Below are 20851 nucleotides of genomic sequence, written 5' to 3'. Positions count from 1 at the left end.
TGGGAAGTCTAGACTTCTGTCATTTCTAACATGCTTTTAATCTGTGTTATCCGAGGGCTTTCTTTCAGTGTTATCAAACTGGTACTCTAACCGGTATATTAGGCTTTAACTTCGTTCAAGTATATTGACTAAACAATCCTCACCCCCACCCCCCCAAACTGTCCCTCTTCCCCTGTTTGCATCTTGCTGGAATAATGAATATTGCCAAAAACATTTCCTTCTGACATTTAAACCTTGTCTTTGCTCAAAGACAATGCATCTACTATTTTAATTCTGTTATATAATGTCACAAATCAATGTGAAACCACACACACGCAAAGACTCTGCTGCAGAAGCCATTAAGGATAAAAATATCAGTAAATACAAGCTTAAGGAATGCTGAACATGTGATACATCTAAGATTAAAAATGTTTATTATTTATACAAAACAAAAATAAATCCAAGATAGATAAATGACTGAATGTTTCTTTTCATTTGCTGTCTTGTCTTCCTTTTTCAATATATTCCATCTACAGTTCAATTTTAAATTATTCAGTTTTCAGTGAAAACTATGAGGTCTCCATCTTGTATCCATGTTTTTCTAATTCAGCTCTGTACAAAAACAAGAACCAAAAAACAGACATACAGTAAAATGTTAGCAGATATTTGAAAATATCAAAGTTAACCATGAAAATGTCATACTAATTTTAAATATTAAAACAATATACATATGCTGTTACTTTAGATACGACTTGAATGACAGTAAAATTTGGGGCTCACTTGCTTTACCTTCTTTCTAGATTTCAGCTTAGATCATATTAGAATTTTGATATGTAACCTACATAAACATTCAAAGACTTTCTTAAAGATTTTTATAACCCAATGTTCTTACTGGTGAATTCAGACCAGGGATTTCATTTTATCCCTGCTTTTAAATTTGAAAGAAAAACCTCACTATGTGAACATTTAACGTTTCACATCCCTAGTTGATGAATTTTTTTTTTTAAAATAAGGTCAACTATTTAGGAATAAAATAGTAAGCTTCGTGTTTATGCTTTATACATCATCAGAATATCTTTGAACCTCATTAGTACAAGATTTGAGACATAATGTATAACTCCTAAGTAGTCCTAATGAAGTCAGTGAAATTGCTTAAAAGTAAAGTTGTGTTTATATACTTGTAAAATTAGAGCCAAAACAAATGCAAAGGCCTGATCCTGCAGGTCTTAAGCATTTCTTACACTTAATTTGCTTTAAATAAGGCCTACGTGATTACAGAGTTCCCTTCATGATCTTCAAAAAGGCTGTTTCCTCAAACAACTGTGATAACCATCTTATCTATTCAATATGAACACACAGAATACTAAGTCACTCCATACTAAAAAATAAGTTATGCTGATCCAACTGAGAAGCAGGCATGGGTTTTCACCACCAATATACAAGTTTTACTTTTTAGAAAACTCAAGCCAGCTGTATCTTGGGATGACTGAAACACAATAGTGGTAACCACTGGTTTGTGGTTGAGGAATGCTGTTTCTTGTTCAATTCTTTAAAATTAAAGACAGACAAGGCAGCACAGGGCGTCACCTTAAGTGACTAACTGGTTCAGAGGGGCATAAGCTTTTGTACGCAGCAGCATCAGAGACAGTAGGCTGATGCTGCAAAAGCTTTTGCCTTTCTGAACCAGTTAGTTTCTAAAGACTGCTAGAGACCATCACAGATAGACTCTGAAGACCTGCCTGCTGCATTTTCAGATTTACATGGATAACAACCTTATTCTCTTCAAATTTTGAGAAATATCAGGATATGAATTAAGAATTTTACTATACAGCGCAAGGAAGGAACTGAAAATTATACAGAGTATCAGGACTGAATCTTTTCAACCAGACTTATGCCATAGTTTGAGGATTTTTGTTATATGGTTGATATGTTCTTTACATTGCTATATTTAAACCCTGCAATCAATCTGAAACTGCTTACTGTCAAGGCAAAAGGCAATTAAATCAACAGGCTTCCTTTTGGCACCTGCTACACAAGGGTCAGTTTAAAACCTTGTTTCGCTGTAATCCATAATCACCTTGTTACGGATATTTGGTTTTGTATACAATGTACAAGAGAATTAATTATGAAGTATCAATATAAGTTTGCGCTTTAAATTTCTTAAAGCGTATCTAAGTGTTAACACAGAATTACTAATATTGCAAATAAACAGAGAGAAGGAATGAACTGGATTAGAAGTGCTTAACTCCTATCCCTAGATTGTTTTTTTACTCTGTTACTGTGCTCCACCCCTCCCCACTACTGCACACACATACACACTGCCTGACCACTGTGTACATTTTGCCTACCTGACAAATTTGGCACCAAATTAATGTTAGAGCAGACTCAACTATTTAGGCCAAAAAATGAGCAAGCTCCATCTCAAGGTACACAAAAAGTAGAAGTGTTGTCCCTTCACCATTTCTCTTTCCAATATAACTCAAATTACTTCGGAATTACATGCACATGTGCTATTTTAAGTAGTTATTTACACTGGAAAAGTGTGGGCTCTATCATAGCTTAACAGTTATTTTCATTATTTTATTAAGCCAGAAAATATTGCAAAAACCAGAACACTACTTTTTCTGACCAAGATGTTCAATATGTTGAGATTATTTTAATATTTATCCCATTTACACACAAATAGAGAGGCTACTTTAAGTTGTAAGCACTGTAAGTTGTAAAAAGTCAGGGGGATATTTAAGTATGAAGCATACATTTGGTTATATTTTTGTTTCAAGTATTCTTTTAAACTGATCGCACTTTTTTAAACCCACAGATCCCATCCAGTTAAGAACTACAGGCTGCAGCTGTTCTGTTCCAATTTCTAAAACTATAAATTTAACTCTGATATTACCTTAACTGATTGGAGAAATCATCTTCTACGTTGTCATCATCCCAGTTATCTTCCCAAACATGTGCATCTTCATCTTCATCTAAACCTGCCCAGTCTAAAAAGTCAGCAGAAAAAAAAAAATCTAAATATTTTAGGTCGCACTGTTTGTCAACAGTATATGTTATCAAAGCAAGTCTGGCCTTCTGATAAACTGAAATATCAATATCCATCACTTCCTCTACTATAAAGAAAATTCTGATAATGTTAAAATGTTTACAAGAATTATATCATGACAAGATGTTATTCAACAGCAACACTTTTTTAAATATTAAAAATGTGACTTCATAAATAAACTACCTTCTCAGTGTCACGTTTTGCGTTGTCTACAAAGATGGCAGAAGTTTAAATATACAGAAAATTCATACAAACTTCTAGAAAGATTACATGAATACAAAAAAGTAATGTTTGTCACTTATGGCACTCCTGGAAGTTCTAAAATCCTTTAAGCCTGCACGAAGACATTTATTTTAACAATATTAAAAAATGATTATTGAGTGCTTTTGTGACGCAACCATCTTAATTAGACCTTTCATTGCTACAAAAAATTGGTTACAAGGAACTCTTGGTAAAAATATCTGAAACTAGAAGACCACACAACTGTTGTGTAAATCAATTATGTTGCATAATCATTTGCATTCTTTACCCCCCATAATCTTTAGGAGCTCCCAGTTTTCTCATCCTCCTGATAATACAGAAAAGTAGAAAAGCACTGAATAAAAGTTGACATCTATTGAAACATAAAAGGGTTCATGGTAGGAAAGTTAGATTTGATATCTATCACCCTATGGTAGAAATTTTAGTCAGGGGCGGGCAATTATTTTGGGTGGAGGGCTGCTTACTGAGTTTTTGCAAGCCAGAGGGCCGCATGACAGGCAGCCAGGGGCAGATAAATATTAATTTTCTAAATTTTTGGAGGGCCCCCCGTGTGACAGATAGAATGGCCTGGTGGGCTGCATCTGGCCCCCAGGCTGCATTTTGCCCACCCCTGTTTTAGACTGTATGGCAATCTAAGTAAATTTTAAGAGACAAAATTGTACTGGAGACTATTGCTTGATCACCCCTATACAACTCTTTAAATGGGAGAAAAAGGGCTACAGAACTAAATTTAATGCTGCCAGCACTGCACATACCAGAGGACGGATAAAGAAAAAAAGGGTACAGATGGGAATAAAGTGGGGCAGGAGGAAGAAAAGAACATCCTAATAACTTTTTGTACTATGCTTGGTCACATTCTAAATAGTAAGAGTTACAAAGGATTTAAGGAACTTATTCCAGTGCTACCTAGATAAAGGTAATGTTTACTTATACACAGCATATTTAACAGTAATTCAGTCCATGGTCCTTTCATGAAAGCCATAGGTAGTATTACATCAGTTACAGATACGGATAGATGTATTATGTTGCTTTAAAAAGGAGAGTGGGAAATTTACCACAGTAGAGCTATAACTTTTTCATCTATCTACTCCTATCCCACAGTGGAGTGGCAGTTAAACTAGTCAATTAACTCCTGCATGAAAAAAAGGACTAAGTTGTTATGGTTTAACTTTATTTTCTGTGGCAAGAACAGACTGGCAGATGCTCATTTCCCTTATCCTCTCTTTAAAATGGTTCATCCGGGCCGTTTCATTTATTTAAACAAAGTATTTACTTTTGCACTGGAGGGCTTGATATCCACTTCCCTGCAGAAGTCAGCCACCATGTTTGTTGGCAAAAAGAACATTAGAAGAATACTTACTGCACCAGACACCAGCTCAGCCATAAGAGAAATAAATATTCATGAACATTTGCATTATACTTACATGACCAAGCCTAGGTGACCTTCCTCATTAAAAAGGGGGCAAAACAGATGAAAGAAAGAAAAAGCCTAAACTATGCTCTTATTCTCTTACCTATAAGACTCACTTATTTGTATATGGATACTAAGTTCTGAACTTGTATGTATACATAAATAATTATTCTAGTTACATCTGTGACTACATAAAAAGATATAGTATTAGCTAGGACTGGAAAAATCAAGAATGCTTATAAAATGATTACCATTTTACTATGAACCAAAATAACAAGATTTATTCAGATAAGCTGGTCATGACATCCATCAGAAAACTTCAAAAATGAGAAAAAAATTGCATTTTACCTCAGCTGTAACACTACCCAAATCCCTATGGTTTTATCACTTTAAAAACCAAATAAAATACCCTATAAATATACACTGTTACAGGCACGTAAATATGGCTTGATAAACATTTTCCTTGAAGCAGATTTTAAACAGGAATTAAGAGTTAAGAAAGCTTACAGCAAATGCAACGTCTGTTACCTTTTAACATGAGCCTGCACTTGCTAATTTCCCAAGGTAAAACCATTCCTGGACATTTTGAATTAAACAATCACTGAATAAAAATAAAAATAGACCTGGAAGCAAGGAGCAGAACCCCAGGACTCCCCCATCCTGGGCAATTACCTAACCCAGTGATTCTCAATCAGTACCAGAGCACCCCAGTGTGCCTCGCGATCCTTTCAAGGAAGCTGCAGGATGCCATGCAATGTTAGCACTGCTATGTATGCAAACATGAATCACAAGATAACCTCAGATTTTAAAAAGGAATCCACAGTGTTTAAAGGATCCTGGTTAGTTCTGGTCTCTCCAAGCTCTCTGTAACAGAAGAACTGCTCTGTTATTTATCTGTAGTCAAAACGAGATGAAAACTAAGAGCTGGCATTTTCCACAAAATTCTCAATTCTATCAAGAGGTGCTCTGTGTCTAAAAAAGTTGAGAACTGCCCTAGTCACTAAGCTACAGAACGTTGTTTGTTGTCCTTCTTGACCCAGGATCCCTGCTGTATGGTAGATCAGCTTCAACTGGAAAAATGAAGAATGCTCCCATGTAGCCTAGCCCGGTCGTTCTCAAGTTTTTTGTACCAGAACCCATTTGTAAACATTGATGGCCAGCCCCAACCCAGTACATAGTTTAAGACAGCCCCCTAGCCCTGCCAATGCCTCACTCTCAATTTGCTGACCCCTACACCCAGGCTCCAGTCCTCCAATATGTCCAAGCTGATCCTCTCCCTCTATGTGACACTGGTCAGGCCAAAGTTGGAGTAGTGCGTTCAGTTCTGCACGCCGTACTTCAGGAGGGATGTGGCTAGCACTGAGAGGGTACAGAGGAGGGCTACTTGCATGATTGGGGGCAGCAGGGCAGACCTTATGAGGAAAGGCTAAGGAACCTGGACCTGTTCAGCCTTCACAAGAGAAGGCTGAGAGGGGATCTGGTGGCCACCTATAAAGTTACCAGGGAGGACCAGAGGGGAATGGGTGACACCCTGTTCCCCCGAGCACCTCCCGGAATAACAAGAAAAAACAGCCACAAGTTGTTGGAGAGTAGCTTCAGGCTAGATATCAGGAGCTACTACTTCACAGTCAGGGCGGCCAGGATCTGGAACCAGCTTTCAAGCAAAGTGGTGCTCACTCCTACCTTAGGGGTCTTTAAAAGGAGGCTTGATAATTACCTAGCTGGGGGTCATACGAGCTTAAACTTACTAGGGGTCATATGAGCCCAGTATTCATTCCTGCCCAGGGCAGGGGGTCAGACTTGATGATCTGCTCAGGTCCCTTCCAACCCTACATCTATGAACCTATGTGGAGCAGGAGGTGGGTGTGTGCAGGTTATGGGGGGGCCTCCAGCACTGCCAACCTGCAAGGGAAAACCCACTCTCTCACATTTTCCTCCTTTAAAGGAGAATCCATTTTTAAAGTGTATTCATGACCCTTTCATATATTCTTGCAACCCATTTTTGGGTCGTGACCCACGGGTTGAGAAACTCTGGACTAGTCCACAGGCTCACAGGTCATATGGTTTTAAACCCCTTCTAGCTGAGAACCTAAAACCCGTAACTCCCACTTCCTGAGCAAATGCTTTAACCATTAAGCTAATATTAAAAAATAGGAAAAAAACACAACACCATCACTTCTTTAACCCTCGTTTTAAGTAAGAGTGAGCCCTGATTAGTCGTTTCCTAAAACAGCTATAAACACAGTACCAACCCTCAAAGTGGGTTCCAAGATCAGGATCCTAAGTGGAAAGAAGCACTTCAGCCCCAAAGAAGGGAAGGGGGCCAGGTACACCCCTGTACTCAGCATCATTTACTGGGAACTCATGATGGCCACCTCCCTGTTCAGCAAGTGAGATTTTCTGCATTGCCCTTCTGAGGTGCCTAACTCTGTATTTGTATCCATTACAAGGATCAGGGGCCTAACTTAATACAGCTAATAACTTTAAATCAGCCTCAAGCAAAATGACCAATCTTAAGTGGAGTAGTGCTGTTCTGACATAATTCTCTTCATTTAGACATGCAAGACATTTTGATTTTCCCATCACTATTATTTTCTCATCTATGAAAACCATGTCAAATCTTATTCTTTCATATTTCTGAATAGTCACCTATTAAACAGCTTCTTACAGATTTTTACTGCAGAAAGAATTCAATGCTCATTTAATTTATTCACATTCTCAGTAGAAAAAAAAATAAGAAAGCTCACAGGAACATGAGCTGAAGTTTCTGCAAGGATGTGGGGAGATTTAAGTACACATAAAAATATGGATTTAACAATTCTTCCCAACTCTTGTATAAGGATGTGGTTTGAGATTTTAGGTTTGATTCAAGTCAATTTTAGTGACATGTGTCTAATTCAAGGTTCACACCGTATAGGCCCTCCCTCTGTTAATTTAATTCAGACCGCTACTCTTAAACAGCAGCAAGAGCAGAAAGAAGAGAAAAATCCCCTAGCAGATAAACTGACAAGATACCGCCTATGAAACCAGCTAATCCCTGTTTCTCATGTAATGGGAAATATTCTATTTGACAAGGCTTATTTGACATTTGAGACTTGTCGAGTTACTTGAAGCTGCAAGGACAGTGAGGCAAAAATTGGTAACACCCGTTCCCATCATGTTCTATACCAGGAGCAATTTTCTCCATCCACTAATCCAAGCCATCCCTATAATCACTAGCATTTTCAGGGGCATTAAGGAAATGGACAATGATACCATATTTCAATGTATTTTGTAACTGGACCTACAATAGGAAATTTTTACTTATAAGATTGTGAAGGAAGGTTGCTTGCTTAGAAGCTTGCTTAGAAGTCCAATTCATCATGCACATACACTGCTTCGTAACAGAATGGTCCTTTACTGAGTCAGACCACTCACTGGTCCATCTTGCCCAGGCCCGTGTCACACAGTGACCTGCTCTTGTTTTGAATTTCTCCCCAGCACTCCCATCCCTGTTTTTTTATTATTTGCCCCAAGAAATCTCTTGTCCCCTTTTCCTGTAGCCTCCCTGCCTGAGGGAGGCCAATGAGAAACCTGGTGGACCAGGCCCACATGATGAAATGGTGACAAACAGACCTGTGTCACACAGCAGCAGAGAGTGCACCCAGAAAGGGGGAGCCAACAAGGTACAACCAGGGGCTTTCCACTGCTCCTCTCTCACTTGCGGCCTCCAGCATTTGGAGGCCAGGTCCCTCTCTCCCCTGCTCAACAGCAACTGACTCCCCTTTCCTCCAGGCCTGCGCCGGGTCCCTTGTTGAAACGACTGAACTGGTGGCTCCCACAGCCCCGACTTCCCGCCTTCACTTCCAGGCTGGGGGAGCAAGAACTTCCTCTTGTTGGCTTTAAACTACTGCCGACAGGCTCCGGGGTCCTGGTACTGGTCACCTCATAAACCCAACCGCTTTTTCTTCGTTTCCAAACCCGTATGGTGCCCGCCCTCAAGCGGCTGAGCAGGCCTGATCCCTCTAGTCTCTGCTCAGGTGGAGCCGCCCCCCTCCTCCCCGCGGAGCACGACCCCGGCACCGAAGAAGGGGCCGATCGTGCTACAAGGCACACCACGCTCCCGGCCGCGCCTGTGCAGTGCGGCCCAGGCCCGCGACAGGGGCAGCCTTCCCCCGCCCCGCCCGTCCGCGGCCTGCAAGCCCCCCGCCGCCACCTTCCGCCGGGAACTCTTCGAACTCGTCATCCTCCTCCAGGAGCCCCAGGTCCACTGGCTGCTTCTTCTCCGACATGCTCGACCTGCTACTGCCGCCGCTCTAGCCCGACTCTCTCCGCTGCCCCGCGGGGGATGCTGGGATACTACCGGAACCGCCAACAGCCGAGGCCGCGCATGCGCTGGGGCCGAACCGGATTCCCCTGACTCACGGCGGCCGGCGCCCCGCCTTCCTGTGTTCCGGCCCCGCCCCCACAGCTAGCTGCGCCCGGGCCGTGGCCCTGGGGAGGGGGCGGGGTGCGCGTGTGAACTTTGGCACCGCCCTGTCCCTGCGCCTGGCTCGGTCCGTGCCTATAGATGGCCTCAGGAGTCGGCTCGGCGTAGGGGGGAACGTGTCCAGGGGAAGCGGGGTGGGGTTTCCCTGTTGCAAAGCGCAATTTTTCCAACTATTTAGTTGCTCTAATAAAAGAAATCCCATCTATCAAAGAACCTCGTCTGCCTGTGTCGTGCTGCAGCCACTTGAAATAAAGTTCAGCACGCGGCACCCGCTGCCCCGGCTTCGTCGTATTAGGCAGGCCGACAGCAGTGATAGCAGCGCTCGTTCCCCGGTTCTGACCACAGATATTACACACGAATATTCATGTTAAAGTATATTAATAGATTTTAGAAAGAATTTTATAGATAGGTTATACAGTAATATATTAGCTCGATTCATGGTATATATATCAAATGAATGGTATATACATAAATGTGTGTGTGTGTATATGTGTGCGTATATATACACACATATAATGAATATTAATATACTTCGTTATGCTAATATTAAGTTTTATCTTCATACAATCAACTGTGTTAATATAATTGATTATATTAATAGATCAATAACTAATACAGAGTTTTTATATGTACATTATATATATTCATAGCTAAGGTAACATACTCTATTAACTATATGTACTGTTAATATTAATGTCATTATTACATAATATATTAATATAATGCATATGATATCATAAATATGCTCAGAACAGGGGGAAGAAGTTCCTATTTTCCCAGCATGGTGTAGAGGAGCTGCCATGAGCAACTGATGCCTCCTGAGTCTGGGGGGCATCTGCAAAAGCCAGCGTTGGTGGCAGGGGCAGAGCTGGCGAGCTCCCACAGAGCTGGCAGTGGTGGTGGGGACAACCTTGTCAGGAGAGTCACGTGCCCCGCCCCGTGCCTTCCTTACACATCACGTATGGGAGCTGCTTTCTTCCTTTGGTAACCTTTGCCCTGTAGCCTTTATATATCCTGGAGAAATTGGTCTGGGATGGAAGTTGTGTACGGCCTTCTGGAGAACTTCTGCACTGAGGTTTAAATCTTAGTCTTATTGACAATGATGGAACATTTCCAGTGGGATCAGGATTTGACCATGATTGTCTAAGTAAAATCCTTAGCTTAAATAGAACAGGTGGAATGTTTTAAACAAAAGAATAAAATGCTCCTGATTAACTACTCAGAATTATACTCTTATTCTTTCCAGAACTGCACAGTAGTTATTTATTCAATGTGATTTGTATTAATTTTATATATAATGGGCTTATTATATTTCAAAACCTAGCTCTTGTGAGTGACTTAACTTCATTTGTGTGTCACATCTGCAGCAAAAGAACTGCTCAGAGGAACGATCCCTGGAAAACAAGACTCAGGGTGTTGTGTGAATATAAAACCGCTCTGTTTCCAGGGTACAATAAAAGTAAAACACGTTCAGCTTAATTCTAGATTCTGCTGCTGACTCAGAGCCAGGGAAAGTTCAGTGTGTACTAGTCAGGACAAGTTTGTTCATGTGATGGCTCTGATGTCTTCTCTCTAGGCCATCTCTTTGCTTGCCCTATAACAGTATTGCTAGTCTGTTGGTTTTTTCCTGAACACAGAGAGGCTGATTCATGAGACAGTGACTTACACAGCTGGGTTACAATATGTCCTAGATTTAAAGAGAGGGAAAAAAATGAGCAAGAACAGGGATGGGAACTTATATGCAGTTCAATTTCAAACTTGTACAAGCATGTTGTGGTATGTGGTCAGAGTGCAGGCAAGGCTGGAAAATCAAATATAGCTACAAACCAATGGCTCTTTTTTATTACATGGAAGGGCTGATTGAATGGTCAATTTTTATTTGTATGTGACAGAAGATGTGATTATATGATTAAATTTATGGGGAATCCATCTTGGTTTAATAAAACAAGTTTTTTGGGAATATTTCTTGTTTCGCTTTCTCCAGATATCTTCATGAGAATGACTCCTGGAAAAATAAATACCCTGTATTATCCCAGAAAGTGCAACACAAAGTGAAAGCACTTTGTTTCCAACACAAGGGGCATATTATTATTTGATTACTGAGGGCCAGATTCAGGATGTAATGTAAAAGGGCACAGAATTTAAAACATATGGGGTTAGACACTGGCTTCTCCAGCTAGATAATGAGGTATTGCACTGTAGCTAGAGATTCCAAAAAAAGGAACGTGGCTGATGTTACCAAACTCTGTCTTGGAGAGCATACTGGAGTAGGATCTGAATTACCCTGCTTGGGCAAAAAGGTATCATGCATTCCTCTCTGTGGCAAGCCAGCTCTAGTGTTGCGTGTGGAGAGAAGAAATCTCTTCCTCTCCCTAACTGCTTGTTATCTATCTGCTGAGGGATTTGCAGGGAGTAGGACCTATGCTTCCCAAGCCCACTGCTTAAGAATATAAGTCCTGGTGGGCTTCTTGAGTTATAGCTTGTATAAGGTTGACGATAATCTATGTCATAAGCAGATAACTATTCCACTCCTTATCTGGATAATTACATGTGCCCACTGTCAGCATCAATAGTATGGCAAATGTAGCTTTGCATGGCCACTTCAGTCTATAATGTTAAATTCTCATCATTTTGCAGCAAAACTCAGGATATGGGGTGATTTTTTTTAAACCAATGAGATTAACCAAATGTATGATTAATCAAAAATCTCAGCTTTTGTTTTAGAAGGAAATTTCTAGCCATTATGATTGTATAGAAGACCTGAACCCTAAAGCCCCAAATCAAGAAGGTAAAGAAAAAGAACTTTGAATATATTATTGCTAAAGACCCATTATTTCAAAGCCAGTCATGATTTTTGAACTCTTGGGTACTGCAGTTCTCATTCTCTGTGCAAAGACTTAAATGCACAAAGGGGGTGCATCCAGATGAGTGCACATGTGCATTTTGCAGTGCCTCAGAGGCTGTTGAGGCATCGCATAATGCACATAGCACATGTGAAAAGGTTATCCATGCTGTATATTTTCAGCATGGAGCCAAAATTAGATACCAGGAAATCTTGGTATCTGAAAAAAAAAACAGTCTAAAAAAAAGAAGGGTGGCCCAAAACTGGAGCCTGGACAGCTAGTCATAGTTTGGCTGCCAGCCAGGCTCTACATACCTGGATCACCACCACTGCTGCCCTAGGAGACCCACAGGACCTCAAGTAAGGCTGCTGGGGCCAGCCCAGGTGCCCACCCAGGGCAATTTGGTCCATGCCAGAGTGCACATGCAGGGGAGTTGCCAAGGGACAAGTAGCAGTGCACAAATATGTGCCGCTGCTATTTGTCCCTGAGGAAATGCATGTGAGTGCTTATTTGGAAGTGTCTAGGGGCTTCAACATAGCATTAAGGACACTGCTGAGGTCATCAAAACCACTACTCAGCTGCTACCTAACCTGCCAGTGCCTAAATTTGGTGGCTGTGAAATACTGATTAACTCCTGACTTTAGGAGCTGCTTAACACCCTACTTCACATCCAAGTCTGACAGGATTGTCAACGTAAGTGTAGCCCAACCTACATTGCCTGCAGGACTTGATCTGCTGGGCATTTTCAGAGTAGGTTTCCTGAACTGGGCCTTACAGTGTCAAAGGGTGTATCCACTAATAAGGATACTAGCTTCAAGGTAGAAGACTTATTTCTAAATCTTCACTCTTCTGATTTTCAGTAGGATTTGACCCCAAGTCTCCCAGGTGAGTTTCCAGACCACGAAGTTACTGGATATTTGGAAGTGAGGGTTTGGTTTGTTTGGGTTTTGTTTTTGTTTTTTCTTTTTTTGTTTGTTTATTCTGTTGTGGGTGGGGGGTTACCCTCATCTGTGCCAAGGCATATTGCTATAGGATGGAAAGTCTCCAACAAAAGGTCAAATCTAAACTGCCCTTATCTCAAGTAAGCGTCATAAGCACTAGCCTATAAAGTTAATCCTTTAATCATATTAAAGGGGATTGCTTTCAATAGAAGAGCAACCCACCCCATAAACCTTGATGATTATTCTCCCAGAATTTGGATGATGTAGGTTCAAGTCACCTCAGATACTGCAGAGGCTTTGACCCATGATTCCTACACCCTAGTTGACTGCTTTTAACCACTGTAGTTTTGGTGAAAGAGCTGGTTTAGGCACGTGACTCTGGGAGAAGGCTCTGAGCATTGAAATGCAATGCTGAGCAGAGAAATGCAAACTGATACATGTACCTAACCCCTAGGGAAGGGCGGGCTTAAAACCAGCATTACCTATTGGCTAACGTAGACATCTCCCTATTCAGCATGCTATTTTTCAAAATCCTATTCTTAGGTACCCACCTCTCCCAATAGGCTACCTGGGCACCTGATAAGGAAGAAACCCCTGTGTGATCTGGGTGGGAAAGGCCACTAAAACCCATTGTTTTCTTATTTTTTTATTTTGTTATATCTTCTCTCCGCTGTAGCCTGATAGCTTTAGCAACCTGTGCATCTCCCTTGCCTCTGGTAGGACAAGAGGACTCAGAGAATGGGAAAAAACAGTTTTGTTCATAATAGGCAAGGAGCTTCCATACTTCCCAACGTGGAGTAGGGGAGCTGTTTTCTTCTTTCTACCTTTTGCCCCATGGTTATTACATATCCTGGAGAGATTGGTCAAAGATGGAAGTTGTGTACATGGCCTTCTAGATAACTTCTGCATTGAGGTCTAAAGCTTAGTGCGATTGAAAATGATGGGAAATTTCCTCTCAATTCCACGGAATCAGGATTTGACCATGATTGTCTAGATAAAATCCTTAGTTTAAATATAGTTGAACTGGTAGAACGTTTTAAATAGGAAAAAAACGCTCCTGAGTAACCACTCAGGATTATACTGTTATTCTTTCCAGAACTGCACAGCAGTTATTTACTCAATATGATTTGTGTTAATTTTTTTTATTCAGCATGTTTTATGCATTAGTATCAGAAAAGCCTGTCTTCCTCTTGGCAAGTGTTACTGCAAGTTGTCTAGCAGGGAGGTGAGATTATGTAGATTTATTTATTCAAAGTGTGATTTGCATAAGTGAAAAATGGAAATAGATCATTTTCCTTGAATTGGAGCCTATTTCTTTTTGCTTCCAGATGAAAAATTATTAGTAGTTCTGCATTTCAGTCCCCCCACCCGCACCTTCCACCCCCTTCAGTGGAATCCTTGGCCTGTTTTCTTTGTGTTAGACATCTTCCCGCTGGGAGTGAGCATGTTAATGTCTGAAACCATATTCTGAGGAAAAGACTAAAGAAGGTGAGAGACCAAGCAGGAGAATGATGTGGCATTCCAGTCATTGACAGGTAACCTTATCTTGGGCTGAAGTTGCTCTGTGAGGGAAAAATACTCAGCAAGTTAAAATTCCCAAGTTTTGATTCTAAATCCTTTTGGATCAGATTGAACAAAAAGAGCCTATGTCCTTCACTCACTGCTTCCAGACGTTAGGAATGTGTTGGCTTGAGCCTGCCCTGCTGTTTCTAGGCTAGTTTTGCTACAGCTTTAGACCACTGAATTATTCCTGATGGTTACTGGACTCTTTGGATTTGGAACTTCGCTTTTTAAAATTTTTTTTTAACTTACATCCAGAGACGTTCTGTCTTTTTTCATCTGTTTTTTTTTTTTATTCTCGGTATTTCTAGTAATTTAAGAGCAAATAAATAGTCCTTTTTGTATCATCTGTAGTTTGCTTTGATTAGCTTATCCAATATGTACATGTCATAATTTACTTCATTTATCCCCAGTGCTACTTTAACATAGATGCTATTATACTAAATGCCTACCTGACCTTTTCGGTATCCTTTTTGCTGGAGATCCTCTGTGCTATCTGGAAGTGCAGAAGCATTGAAGACAGGGCTGTCAAACTCATTGGCCCCACAGGCTGGATGAATAGAATGGGACCAGTCCGTGGATTAGATAAATGTATGGGGCTGCCCCTACAGGCCAGGTCAGGCCCACAGACCCCTCCTGTATACTAGATCCAGTACCTACTCCAGCTGGTCTGGGACTGCACTGTACACAGCGCCCACCCAAAACAGTTTGGAGTGGGCATCATGTGATGCATTACTGCTGGAGCAGATGCTGCAGGCAATGAATCTAGCATGCTGGGAGGGAGCTTGGTCTGGTCACACGCAGATACCATGTGCAGTGCTAGTCCTAGAGCAGGCACCCTGTACAGTATGCATCCCATACTGTCTGGGGCGAGGGCCACATGTAGCTCACATCCCAGGCCCTGCGTGCTCATCCGGTCTGGTGTATGCCATTGTTACTTGTGGGTCAGCACAAAAGCCAGGGAATGCCCTGGGAGCTGGATGATGGGGACCTCTGATTTAAAATACTAACAGATTTAAAATATTAACATTTAATACTAACATTCTGATTTAAAATACTAACCTCGGCCTAGCAGTAGAATATTAGTGGCATTTCTGGTAGAAAGGGCAGCAATAATGCACTAAATGGGCATGTCTACACATGCAATTAATGCACATGAATAAACTCTGGACCTTATTACTCAGGAGTTTATTGCTCCTGGGTGCGCTATTTGAATGTATGCCTGGGAACAATAAGCTTATTTACGTACAGCATGTTGAGCCAGGTTGGAGCAGCCTCAGCTGACAAGAGACCTGGGTCTGGGGCATGAGGGTGCTCCAGTGTGGAGCTAGGCAGCAAGCAGCACCCTCACTGAATCATCCTCATGCCCCAGCCAGCTGGGGCAGCATCTACACATGCACTGCTGCAGAGTTTGTTATTCTGCAGGAGGATAGTACTTGTAGGCTGTAACAGGGGGCCTGCTCGGGGCTGATCTCACTGTGGCCCGCCCACCTGTTTCAGAGCTAACCACCCGCCTTATGCCCGCCACGCCTTGTTAATTAGTTCATTGATGTAATTAAGCAGGAGGCTGCCCATTTCCTGCTCCGATAACAGGGGGTGCTATCTGCAGCTCCATTCCTCCCCTACACCGCAGCCTAAGCTTCGCTGGTGGCATCTAGATGTTATCATTATCACTGGCCCCGACACTGGGCCCTAGAATCCTCTTAATTGAACCCCACCTGGATTCTTCTCCTCAGGTGGTCTCATCTGCCTTCATCCTGGGCAGCATAGCTCCCTGAACTGCTTCCCCTTTGGGTGCTGTCCCCCACCGGGACCTTTAGCTGCTAGCTCTGGCCCACCTCCAGGCCAGTTGGGACCCCAAGCCCCTGGCTCTTGGGCGTTCTTTGCGGTGGGCCCCCAGCCCTTTTACCCTTCCGGTCCTGGCCCCAGCATTGACCAGTTGGGGGAAGTTCAGACAGGCGCAAGTCTATGCCTTTTTCTCTTTCTCGGGGTTTACCCTCCAAACAAAGGGGTTACCCACCTGGTTGTGGGGGCTAGGGGTTAAGGTGCCCCAACCTGCCTTTCACCAGGGTGGCAACTGGCCTGGCATTTCCTGGGGGTTCCTGTGCCACTGAGAGTCCAGACCACCCGATCCCAGCAGGGTACAATTTTAGGTCATGCTCAGGACCAGAAGCCTCCTTACTATCCCCTATAGTTCCTCCCTTACCTCCAGATGATACCAGTGGCCTTCCAGCCAGGCAATGTTGTTGTCTGGCCTCCAGCAGCAGAACTGCCCTGTTTATATAGGCAGCCCCAGATTCAAAATGGCTGTCCTCATCAGGCACCTGGGGGCTCCAGGCCCTTAAAGTGGCAGGCACACATAGTGTCCTGCCACATAGGCATACACATACATTTTCGTGCTCTGACACACCAGAGGTCCAGCATTGGAGCAGAATCAATTAACCAAGTCTGCTCCGCACACAAACTGACGTGCACTGTGCAGTTGTTTATGCAGTTGTGTAAGTGGTGAAATGCACATCAGCATGCAGAAAATGGTGGCAGTGCGCTTTTGAACTAAAATACCTTCAAAAGCACGCTGTCATCATTTTTTCACTGTGGCGCAAGCATGTGTACAAATGGTCTGTAGTTCTCTCCTGTAAGTACTATCATGCTGCAGAACAAATTAGTTTACTCCAGCCTAATAAGGATGCACATGTAGATGCGCAATGTTTATTGCATAGCTAATTAGTCAGCTGCTTAGTAAACATTTCATGTAGACCCACCTCGTGTATTTTGCCTGATGTCCCTAGGAGATGAGACATCTTTTAAGTAATTGAAGATGCAGCAATCTCAGGCTACCATTTCTTGTTCTTTTCTTTTTCCATCCACCTTGGGTTCCTCTACCTTAGAACCTTTTTTCTCTGTTACAGACTAGACATCTGCAACATGGTATTCTGTTTCTTTAAGGGTACCTAAGGCCAACCAGTTTTGTACAGCTATCAGACACAGCTGGAAAGTGATGAAGTTGAGAGGTGCTGCAGAGGGATAGCAGGAGGTCTCCTATAGTAGAACCTGCACCAGGAAATTGATAGGAAAGAGCTACTGAAACAGTAGTCAGTGATGGGCAAAGGAACTGTTTTGTTGAAGATAAATAAGAGATTTGGGTGTGATGGCATACCTCAGGAAACAAGCCAGTTGCTGCTCATTAGAGAATTCAGTCCACCACCAGTTTCTGCTCAATACCTCAAGTGGGTTAACATGAGAAAAAAGACTGTGTATTGTAAGAAACATTTGGATGTTATTGCACAGAGCTCCAGATGTGAAATACATTGTGGTAGGTAACCAGGCTAGGAGGGATTGAAAGAAAAAGTTCTACTTACAGCTTTGACAACCAAACAGATCATTGATTTGTGTGCTCTTCTTCAAATAAGCTAGAAGCAGCTGGGTAACATTGCTACAGAGTTGTACCTATATATTACTGTAATAGGATCATGATGTTTGCGACGCCCCCCACCTCCAATCTGGGTGTTCCATTATGATCGTTTCCTACCCATCTTGGAGCTGGCAAGATGTCTTGCTGCATTCTTTAGGGTGTCAGGATGACTTAGGGATTTAGCCCTCCAGCCAAACCTTAACAAGAGTTCTTCCATTCTGAAGAAACTTAAGAAACCAAATGAAATAGAAATAGTTTCCAGGCCTAATGATCCATTAGTCCTTTCCCCAAGTGCTTTCCCCACTTAATATAAAGGGCTTTCTACCTCCTTGCAGGCCTCAGCCACTAAATAATAATTGATACCAACAGTAGACTTCAAACAATATACTGGTTGGGTCTTTTTTGTCTTAGTAGCTAGTAGCTAGCTAGGGTCGGAAGGGACCTAAACAGATCATCAAGTCCGACCCCCTGCCTTGGGCAGGAATGGATGCTGAGGTCATATGACCCCAGTCAGGTGTCTATCCAGCCTCCTCTTAAAGACCCCCAAGGTAGGAGTGAGCACCACTTCCCTTGGAAGCTGGTTCCAGGTCCTAGCTGCCATAACCATAAAGTAATGCCTCCTGATATCTAGCCTGAACCTGATCTCTATCAACTTGTGGCCGTTATTCCTAGTTACCCTGTGTGGTGCCCAGGGGAACAGGGCATCTCCTATTCCCTGCTGATCCCCCTAGGTGAATGTGTTCCATTTGATACCTTGTATATTCTGCATCCTCTTGGGCCTCTTCTGTGGCTTCTGTCTAGCCTAACATGGCCTGACTTCCCACCCCACCCTACCCCTCTTTCCTTTAAATGTCTTTGTATGATGAACTCAAGCAGCTTCTGATAAAATAGTACCTGATTCTCTCCCAGACACAGCATTTCTGGACTCTCGATTCCATATCCTTATGTCCTCAATTAAACTGAAACCTTATTAGTTAGCTCATCCTGTGGTAGCTTCTCCATTCATGTTATTACACTAACTTTATGTATTGAATATTTTCTTGAAACTAATGCAGTTCCTTATCAGTAAAGTAATTTGACGTATGAATGATACCCCAGCATGGGTAATCAATATGCACAGAAGATAAGTCAAATTTCCAACACAAATTTCAAGACTCCTAATGTGTATCTTAGAATAATTGTTATAAACAGCACAGTTATATATTTTGTGTAAGTATAATCTCATTAGACAATTGATTTCATTTATTGCAATTAAGTATAGTGATCAGTACGTGAGACTCCTGTATCATTACCAAGAGAACCCAATGGCATGTATCACAGTCAGGTATGCCAGGGTGAGTCAATACAAAGAGTAAACTTTTTAAAATATATGTATCCACCATTGCATTGATTTTGGAGGGTACAGTACATGACTTACCCAGCAACTGATCATGTCTGCTACCATGCTGGCAGAATCTTAACCCAAATAAGATTGGATTCTAGCCCCAGGATTATTTTTGTTCCCATGATTGGTGAAGTAGTCATATTATAGTTGTTGCTTGGGCTTACAGCTAGAGATGCACCAATATATGAGGGAGGGGCTGAGGCTGAGGCTGAGGCTGGGGCTGGGGCTGTTGCCCATCCAGGGCAGTGCATAGGACCCAGGGCCAGGGAGTGGGACGGAGCTGTGGGTGACTCATCCAGGGAATGTGGTGGGGGGGAGCTCCCTGTCACTGTGTGCGCTGCCCAGTGGAGGCATTGGGTGGCATGTGTCTCCCCAGATTTGTGTGCAGGGTGGATAAGGGCTGCTTGCTGTAGGCTCTGAACTCTCTGCTCTGCTGCCTTTGCCTTGGGGGCCCCATGCTGACTATGTGCCTGCTGCCTGCCTGGCAGCAGTGGGGAAATGAGTTGTGCCCCCTTGGCTGCCAGGTGGGCAGGGGGCACGTGGCTGTTGTAGGGCTCCTGGGGCAAAGGCAGCAGAGTGGAGAGCCCTAAGCCCACAGCAGGCAGCCCATATCCACCCTCACCCCACTCAGCTCTGGTCCATTTAAAAGCATCCCGATGCAGTGTGGGGGCGGGGGGGCACTTGAACTAAATCTATACATACGCTGTACTATACATGCAGTGGACGTCTGCTTCAACGTCTGCTAATTAGCACATGTCAGAGCATACTCAATTAATTTAATCTGCTACAACTCCGCTGGATCATGCTAATCAGTGCACTCCAGCAGTCTCCACATCATGTGTATTCAGCATCCCCATATTTCGAAATGGCAGCAGGGACACTTTAACTAAAGTTCATCAAACAAGGTTTAGGTAAAGTACTCCTGCCACCATTCTGAAGTGTGGGATGCTGCATACATGTGACACGGTGGGTGCTTTAATTAAAGTGGGTCTCAGAGTGCCCACACTGCACCCCAGAGCAATTGGTCTCTTGACCTTTAGGACATGTCCTATATTTATGTACACTCACAGAAGCAGTCTTTTCAGGCATGCTGAGTACCCTCATCCCTGAAAGTTTATGGTAGCTATGCAAACTTAGCACTTGTGAAAACCAAGACCCATGACTTCTGAGAAGCAAATAAATTAGAGTGGAAGTTAATGTACTGAGGCATTAACTGATGCATATTGATAAATTCTGCTAAGCTGAATGGATGAGAAATACCTTGTGAAGTTGTGATTTGTGTAGGATTACTTTGTAAGTTTTACATGTGAATCTTCACAGGAAATGAATAGATACATTTTATAAATAAAAAATACATAAAATAAATGAGGGTTAAAGTAACAAGACAAGATGCATACTGATGCTGAAGTAAGTGGCAACATTCATTGATTTTAAAGGGCATAAGATAGGTTGAATACAATTTTTTAACCTAGCCACAAATAAGTGATCATCCAGAAGCTGGCAGGTATCCAAACTCCCATTTTTAGAACATAAAATGGGGGGG

General features: G+C 42.4%; 1 protein-coding gene across 1 annotated transcript; it reads right to left on the bottom strand.

Moving 5' to 3' along the window:
• Nucleotides 1-396: 396 nt before the first annotated feature.
• On the bottom strand, nucleotides 397-9053 carry SEM1 (SEM1 26S proteasome subunit). Its single transcript, XM_090046975.1, has 3 exons — nucleotides 8896-9053; nucleotides 2876-2969; nucleotides 397-591 (listed from the first exon to the last, which is right to left on the bottom strand). Exons 1-3 carry the CDS (start codon nucleotides 8969-8971, stop codon nucleotides 549-551), a joined length of 213 nt encoding a protein of 70 aa, XP_089903101.1. The 5' UTR covers nucleotides 8972-9053; the 3' UTR covers nucleotides 397-548.
• Between the last annotated feature and the right edge of the window lie 11798 nt (nucleotides 9054-20851).

Source organism: Crocodylus siamensis, chromosome 5, assembly GCF_052110815.1.
Source record: "Crocodylus siamensis isolate JL-2025a chromosome 5, ASM5211081v1, whole genome shotgun sequence".
NCBI classification, from domain to species: Eukaryota; Metazoa; Chordata; order Crocodylia; family Crocodylidae; genus Crocodylus; species Crocodylus siamensis.
The sequence above is the reverse complement of the archived record's forward strand: the minus strand, read 5'-3'. Positions and strand labels throughout refer to the sequence as shown.

Excerpts from the sequence above, each read along its gene's own strand:
- SEM1 (XM_090046975.1), bottom strand. The coding sequence starts at position 8,971 with ATGTCGGAGAAGAAGCAGCCAGTGGACCTGGGGCTCCTGGAGGAGGAT. Across the intron at positions 2,970-8,895 it reads CGAAGAGTTCCCGGCGGAAG|ACTGGGCAGGTTTAGATGAA; the intron begins GTGGCGGCGGGG and ends CTGACTTTTTAG. Across the intron at positions 592-2,875 it reads GATTTCTCCAATCAGTTAAG|AGCTGAATTAGAAAAACATG; the intron begins GTAATATCAGAG and ends GTTTTTGTACAG.